The sequence below is a fragment of the Dipteris shenzhenensis genome, chromosome 22 (genome assembly GCF_047967505.1).
Source record: "Dipteris shenzhenensis isolate YYH24624 ecotype China chromosome 22, Dip_SZ_1.0, whole genome shotgun sequence".
Classification (NCBI taxonomy): Eukaryota; Viridiplantae; Streptophyta; class Polypodiopsida; order Gleicheniales; family Dipteridaceae; genus Dipteris; species Dipteris shenzhenensis.
In genome coordinates, this window is record NC_141617.1 from 44,288,282 (window position 1) to 44,296,260 (window position 7,979).

General features: G+C 40.5%; 1 protein-coding gene across 3 annotated transcripts; it reads right to left on the reverse strand.

Annotated features, from left to right (window-relative positions):
- Nucleotides 1–3,120: 3,120 nt before the first annotated feature.
- FOLK (Phosphatidate cytidylyltransferase family protein) lies at nt 3,121–6,978 on the reverse strand. 3 transcript variants are annotated; one of them, XM_087393452.1, is made up of 7 exons: nt 6,743–6,978; nt 5,915–6,495; nt 5,645–5,712; nt 4,015–4,146; nt 3,731–3,846; nt 3,446–3,560; nt 3,121–3,348 (listed from the first exon to the last, which is right to left on the reverse strand). In XM_087393452.1, exons 2-7 carry the CDS (start codon nt 6,038–6,040, stop codon nt 3,168–3,170), a joined length of 738 nt encoding a protein of 245 aa, XP_087249578.1. In that variant the 5' UTR covers nt 6,041–6,495; nt 6,743–6,978; the 3' UTR covers nt 3,121–3,167. The 3 variants fall into 3 exon arrangements, with proteins under 3 accessions (XP_087249578.1, XP_087249577.1, XP_087249579.1); XM_087393451.1 differs by having other exon boundaries at nt 5,915–6,742; nt 6,869–6,967; XM_087393453.1 differs by lacking the exon at nt 6,743–6,978 and adding an exon at nt 6,669–6,712.
- Nucleotides 6,979–7,979: the final 1,001 nt, after the last annotated feature.

Below are 7,979 nucleotides of genomic sequence, written 5' to 3' on the forward strand. Positions count from 1 at the left end.
ATACTCCTGAGAGGCAGCACCTGGTGGCAAATTACATAAGTCAACTAGAGACACGAGAGAGTCCAATGGGGGGAGTTCCGGATGATTTGCCGAATGCTTCACTGTCTTTGGTATAGGCTATGAAAACCACAGAATGGTATGACTAGATGCTGCAATTCCTCATAGATGGAGCGTGCCTAGAAACATTAACAAAAGACCAAAGATTCCAATTGGCACTAAGAAGTAAACCATTTATTATAATTGCAAGAACATTGTACAAGCACAAAATTGACCAGGTCATCTGACGTTGAACATGACCAACATGCTGTGTTACAAGAAGCCCATTTTGTTGGTGAGATCACAGAATTTTTTAAAAATTAGGCCGGACTTTGATGGCTGACACTAATCAAAGACTCAAAATTTTGCAACAAAGCGTCGGTATTGTCAGAGAGATGGGCAACCCAGAGACACTGACCAAATGCATTGAAATCCCGTTCTCCCGCTTGAACCATTTCAAAAATGGGATCTAGATTTTGTAGGCGATAGATTACTGCACAAAATGGGTGGATGAAAGCACTTGGAGACAATTCCGCAAGTAGCACTACAATATTTTTGTATCAAAAGGTCATCAATCATTTTGGATGTTTGATTGAGTTGGTGTTGGATCAAGGCGGTCGATTCCTGGGAAGAGGGGCGAAGAAACTAACATCGATGCATATGATTGTCCACAAAATGGCATCCACATACCACCCACAGTAATAGAGAGTAGCAATAAAAAAGTCACATTTTGAAATTGACAGTGTCAAAAAACAAGATGGATTGGGACATTAAGCTGATTTCTGCATTGTTGGCATTAAAAAGTCACATTTTGATGTTGCCAAGATGGCTAAGGGTCTGGACGTCTTAGAGACCCAGAAATCTTTGCCCACCTACAGACCAATTGGCTGCAGAAACTATAGCTATGGCATCCAAGGCACTAAACCTGCTAAATCTGAAACTGTTTGTGTGGAAGACACAGAAGTTAAACCTGATATTTTAAAGAATCTGGATGAGGTGATAGAACGAATACCTCAACACCCACATATTTCTCTACATGCTGCTGATGACGAACTCATGGAGGTAGTGCAGAGACCAGCTATCCAGCTGGTGGCCTATGCCAATTCAAGCCAAGATGAGGACGTTCAATTTACCGACAAACCAGATAAAGATGATCCTCTTGTGGAGGAGTCTATCCTGGCAGTACAAACTGTTGTACAAAATATTTGAATCAATTTGTGATATTGTGATATCTCTGTTTATCTGTACATGTTTAGTATTGCATTGCAACCCATTTCAACTGAATACAAAGTCGGAGTGTTCAACTTCCGTTAACAGCTACTCTTTGAGCCTCCTTTTCATGGTTGGTTAGGCCTCCCATCTCCCAAACCTCCTTTGTTCATATGTAGTTATTTGTTTTTTGTCCGTCAGTTGCTATCTTCCACAACCCAACAGTTCGGCTACTCTTGGTTCTTTGTGTGGCCATCTCAAGTTCTTCAATGCATTGTGTTTGCGGGCACCACTTTTAGCTTCTTCTTGCTGCAGCTTGTGTCTTTGAGACTTCTCTAGGCCGCATACATCTCCTTTGTTGATGTTTGATCTTCGTCTTTGTTTCAATCCTTCTTTGCTTTCTTTTAACAAGATTCTCTTTCCAAAAAGATTTTGAGTCTCCTCTTCAAAACTTTGCAAGTGTTCTTCTCTCTTTCTTTGCAAGCAGTCCTTTAGAAAGACTCAAAAATGAAGATATCTTCACTATTAGAGGGACAAACCCTTTCGAAAAATCAAAATGAGAAGACACCTCACCTCAAAAACTTGCAAACCAACCCAGATCAAACACTGAGCAACCTTTCTCAGAAAGCACAGCATGCAATCTTGTAGAGAACTCTCAGCACACCTCTATAAAACATATTCAGAAAGGCTTGCACGGCAACCTCAATAGGATATCGCTTAGGAATTTCAAATATGAGACAATAGGGAAAGGGAAACACATTCCCTAGAGACAAACTGGACCATCTACACAATGGTACTCACATTCCAAATATCTAACACACTTTGACACATAGTCAGACACTCTTACACATAGCCAAAAGCTTTCAACTACCAAGCAGAAACTTTCTGCTCTGATATCCCATGAAAGTGGAAACAAATCCCCAGGCTCAATGCACATAGAAAAGAGGATCATGGGAGAGCGCACACATGATTGGCTATACAAAATGTACACTTTCTATCATACCAAAAAGATGAAAAGATGAACATGATACAATATATACTGAGCAGCCTAATGACCCATACTTCAGCACAGACTCAGAGAGAGAGCCAAAGCTTGAAGGAGTCCTTAAGCCTTGTTTGCATTCTAAGCTACTATGGTAGATTGACCTCCAGATAGAGATCACGAAGCACACAATCCAGAGCTATTTGTAATCAAGCCCAAAGCCCACTATTCCTACGATGGTTGCATAGGCCAACTGCATAGGTTTTTAATGTATGCTTTACAAGCACAGGTTTTTAATGTATGCTTTACAACAACTAGCAAGCGCCCACCTAGTGTAGGCAATCATTTTGGCCACTAGAGAATATATCTTGGACTCTAGAGTCCATATCGTGAAAATTAGATGTTTGCCATCGGAGAATTTCTCAGTCACCGCAGCTTAGATCATAATGGTTTGAGAAGCCCAATTCAATGGCGATCAAATTGAAAATTATAACTACATTTTGGATGGCATTATCGCTAAGAATTCGTTCAATGGAAAACAAATTGAAATTGTGAGTGGATTTTATATGGCAATTTGATTTTCTATTGTAATAACAGTCTGATTTGGATTCAAAGGAAATATGAGCCTATGAATTAGTTGGTCCTGATCATTCTTCTAACAGTCTACTTTCCTTCTGGAAGCTGAATTGTATGGCGCTTTTCAAGCATTGATAGAAGTTTCCTTTTTCTAGGAAAAATAATAATAATAAGGTATCTGCCGGGGCATAAGCACCCTCAAAAGATAATTCATTGAAGCACATTAGCTAGCCACAAAGAGAGAGAGAGAGAGAGAGAGAGAGAGGGTCTTCTTCCTGATGCTCAACTAAAGAAATGAGAAAGCACCAATTTCCTCATGAGGCTGCAAAATATATACACATCATATTCATAAAGCTTGTCTGCTCTACTTAAATAAAAATGAGCCTATGAGAAATGATGCAAATGGTACAGTTAGATTATCATCAAGCTCAGTGCTGATTGGTAATGATTCTACTACTGTGGTCATAAACGACACTATAAATGTAGCAACTACCAGATTGAAGCTCATTTCATAGTAACCAAAAATAGAAAGATAGTAATGGTACCTGCAACGGGTCAAATTCAAAGATTAGCCATGTCTAAGAGATAGGAGTCCCAAAATAAGACAACGTGGAGGCCAAATGTAATCAAAGAAATATATACCCAATGGAAACAAGGAATCCAGCTATCAGCATGGCAGAACTCCCAACGTAAGACTTGTTGACATTGTAAGGAAGTTTCATACTTCCCCACCTTCTCCCAATCAGATCTGCAAAACCTGTGAGCAGGTACGAAGTTGTGAAATCTCAATTTCATGAAGGATCGACTTCAACTTTCAGAGACTAAAATGTGCCCTTAGTTTGTGATCAAAATTTACACCCCTTCACGAAGAGAGTTTTTAAAGAAAAATCCAATTCCTATGGAGAGCTAATGCCATCCTAGTCTTACCATCTCCAGCACAAAGGTTTGCAATTATGATTGGAGCAAGAGGGGATGTTCGCCATAGACAGGCAGTAGCCAATGTGATTGTCATCCCATAATAGAATGGTCCTTTCAACAGCTCCCTACAAGTCAATGATGTGACATGGATGAGATATCTAGCATAGAAGAAAATAACTTAAATTTATAATAGTGCTAGGTAGGCCCTCTGATATGGACACCATCCGCTATGAGTGTCTTTAAAGAAAGCATTGCACGTAAATAAGTAAATTAAAGATCTAAGATGAGCTCACTTCGGATCTCCATTCCTCGTCATAGCCTTCACAACAGCTTCATCTTTCATGAACCCATATCCTATTGCAAGCATCCGCAATCCATTCACCCCGGGTGAAAAGGCTGCAATGTAAGGCGCTACAGGGCCCTTGCTAGAGAATTTAAGAACCCAGGAGGTAAACACATTTAGTTAAATATGTAAGATAAAACATCTCACAGTTATGAAACACATAGATTTGGGAGTAGGGGGATGAGGCGTGAAGAGAGAAGAGGAAGGGGACAGGGAAGGAGAGGCAGCACGGATGGGAAGAAACTTTCACACGTGCACATGTACAAGTGTGAACACATGTGTGTGCATGTGGGGGAAGGAAATTGAGTTGTTGCAATTCACAAGCTCATAAAAACATCTCAAAATAAACCAAAATCCATTTGCATACAATCATTTTTCAACTGCACAAATCTGCATTTTCCAAATTATAGATGGTATTGCCTGCAAACACATAGAAGATACAGTATCCGTGCTTTGACATGAAGTAATCACTTATCAAGAAAGAGAATTCAATATGGCAGATGCATTAATGGCATCCCAATAGGGTGCGTATCTCTGTTTAACACATAGTGTACATTTAATTGCCTCTGCATGATATTCATACTCGGCTTAAGGACACACTTCTCAGGTTTCTCCAGCCAAATAGAGACTAGCACAATAAACAATGTAACAAGAAGCATGATTATAGCCAACAAAACCCCCAAAAAAAGACTAGTTAATTATATTCTCTTTTTTTTTCTTAAGGATCACAAACTTGCCTAATACACTGGTAAACATGATCAGGGACAACACCCATGAAGGTAATATAAAAGATGAACAGCAGGTGATGATGAACAAACGGGACAAGCCCAATCAAAGTATAGAGGACTACATCCCGACACTGGAGCACCTTGTGTCAAGTGTCCAAATAACACAAGCTAAAGCCATATGCAAGTGTAGAGACAACTTTTGAGAAAAGAAAAGAAACATAGAGATATAGGAGTGCCTCACTCAGAGATTTTCAAGTTGAGAATGCATCCATAAAACCTATCTCTACCTCCTCACATAGGAGCACCTCTACTTGAGATGTGCAAGTAAAACTTGTGATGACCAAACATCATGAGTTGACTAGAACTTTACTATGCTTCAATTTCTATGCTCTACAGGCAGACCATCAGGAGCTATGACGTAGGAAAAGAAACAGGAATTCCAGGTTCTCCTCTATGGGATAGTGGGTACATATGGAAGGACAAGAAAGAGTTTGCACATTTGTAAGACGTTTACTGAATATCAATAAGTAGTCCTACAGCAGCTGAGATGTTCTTTGGAAAATTCAGAAAGTCTGACAGTGTAATGATGTTCTCCTTTGTATATGCAGGATTGCACACAATCCCATATTGCTGCTGCTCAGGGCTAAATATCTTTGCTTTCATGTCATGTCTTAGAACTTTTCTTGCTTTTCTGATGCTCTCTCTCTCTCTCTCTCTCTCTCTGGCTTTTGTGAATCACACAAGGTCACCCGTAAACCATTGTTTAAATTTGTTCACTGCAGATCTATGTTAACCTTGTAAAGGCATCAGTAGCGGGACCTGAGATTTACGAAAGACAGAGCCTTGGCTTACCTGAACAAAGGCCAGAATAGCATGAATATTAGACCAATGCTGATATGCACCAGCTTGCGACTGATTTTCTGCAAAAAGAGATTCAATTGAAGCCATCCTGAGAAGAAAGGTACGAATCTCTGACGAGGCCCTTCGAGTTTTCAATTGCTAACACAGGTCAAGACAATCTCAAATTTCTAATGAGAATAACCATTTACATGCCCGTTGGTAAAGGAGGCATAATACGTTTTAGGACTTGATGTCTATGAGAATAAGCTTGACTCGTCTCACCTTGTCAAACACGGCTCTCTTCGCAAGTTCGTCCCAAAACCTCAAGCTTCCCAATGCCCCGCCTAATGTGACGAAGCCCATTGCCAAGTCATAAAAAAGCTCATTCTCAAATGAAAAGATTGCCATCCACTCTGGAGTAAACTGTAGGTCAAGAGCAATGACTCCAGCCGGGAGTTATGTTGACAAGGGATTCAAACTATCGCCTGGCTTTTCAAGCAGAAAGCTTTCCGACAACAGTCAAATTGGTGATGAGAATGCAGGGCAGAAGCAAACAAGCAAGCATTGAAAATGGGATAAATCGAAGCCCTGCCAGACACAGACGCGGGTCACGGGAGAGTGCTGCTCCATGTAGAGGGCGACGAGGCAGAGATAAGCTGAAGCATTCCCAAGCAGCGAAACTGCTGAAATCGGGGACGCCCTTAGCCAACATCCCCAATTCTATGACCGCAGCATACAGAGCTAACTGCAGGACGTGTAGGCTTAGATCTGCCTTGCCGCATAGAGCTATGGCTTGACGTAAGGGTGAACTAGCCACAGCTGAAATGTGTGGAACACTGAGGTAACTCGATCGCTCGGATTGCCTGGAGATCCACGAGCAAAGAGCGTTGCGCGTTGCAATAGTTTCACATTCCAGGATGCCAGGGGCCAAAAATCGAATCACAAACAAAATTCAAACTAGAACTCCACCCACGACGGAAAACATGAGCAAATCATGTTCATGTCGAAAGATTACAAAAATGATTTCCAAATGCACCGCGTCCTGTGAAGCAGAGACGAATCGTTCGAAAACAGCTACGATCTGCGAGGCCTTTCTAAGTTGCCTGCGACCTGAAAGTCAGTAGATTGCTCGAAGAACGTCGCGATACGCGATGGCGACAAGCTCCAAATGTGTAGTTTGACTCCAAAAAATCGTCGCTAACAGCTCCAAACCGCATCTAAATCTGCAAATATAACCTAAATCGCGCAGCGCGATCTGTATCCAATGAACTCAATACACAGTTTATCCCAAATCGGACGGAAGCATTCGACTCCCCAGAGTGAAGGTTCACAGTTGATGTGTTTGATTACATTCTGACATATGTCAGAAAGTGATTAAGCCTGACACGTATCACAGTGTCACACATGTTTGATTACATTCTGACATATGTCAGAAAGTCATTAAGTCAACCCTCAGCTACGTCAGCTTCGTTTCTGACACATCACAGCAACTCAATCATCCACGTCAACCCTCGTGTTTTGACACTTGGTGCTTTGGCTGCTGCGTCTCACCCAGCCTTGCGTTGTGTCCTGACTCCTGAGAGGAATTCATCATACCCCTCTGCCCGCCAATCGGTGGTGGATCGAGTCTTACCCAATGAAATGTCGCGTCCGTTGAATCCGCCTCGCTTTTAAAAACAACGTGTCAATGACACATAGGCCCTGCATGGATATGCTTTTGATCTCTTATGCGAGGACGAATGTAATCGAATGATCGGTCCAATAAGCGTATGAAGTTCTAGAAATTGTCTCGTTTGCAGGTATGTTTGTCCAAATGTGATCTAATGTGCTACCGTAAATAGTTGTTGGTACTTTAATATGCATTTGGAAATGGTAATCATTCATAAATTTTTTTAGTTTTGTGGAGTTTGTTCATGTCAACGTTAAAATCACCTATTAGTACTTGTTTTGATTCATTATTGATATTGCATTTCAAAATAAATTGTAAGAGGTCTACAAATGATGTTATGTTTGAGCGTTAAAATCACCGATTAGTACTTGTTTTGATTCATTATTGATATTGCATTTCAAAATAAATTGTAACAGGTCTACAAATGATGTTATGTTTGAGCTTGGTGATCTGTATATTGCTACTATCAAGTAGGCTTGCATGTTTTTATTAACAAGAGCTTCAATGATTTCTACTCCTTGGATTTTGTGTAAGTGATAATGCATCAAAGAAGTTGTATTGTTTAGTAGAATGCATGAACCACTTGAAGAGAAAACATGTATTGATTGAAATTTATTGAATGTTAATGGCTGATATTGATGAGATTGAGTTTCTTGTAAGCATAGGACATCTGATTGA

Excerpts from the sequence above, each read along its gene's own strand:
- FOLK (XM_087393452.1), bottom strand. The coding sequence starts at position 6,040 with ATGGCAATCTTTTCATTTGAGAATGAGCTTTTTTATGACTTGGCAATG. Across the intron at positions 4,147-5,644 it reads CTATTCTGGCCTTTGTTCAG|CAAGGGCCCTGTAGCGCCTT; the intron begins GTAAGCCAAGGC and ends TAAATTCTCTAG. Across the intron at positions 3,349-3,445 it reads GGATTCCTTGTTTCCATTGG|GTACCATTACTATCTTTCTA; the intron begins GTATATATTTCT and ends GACCCGTTGCAG.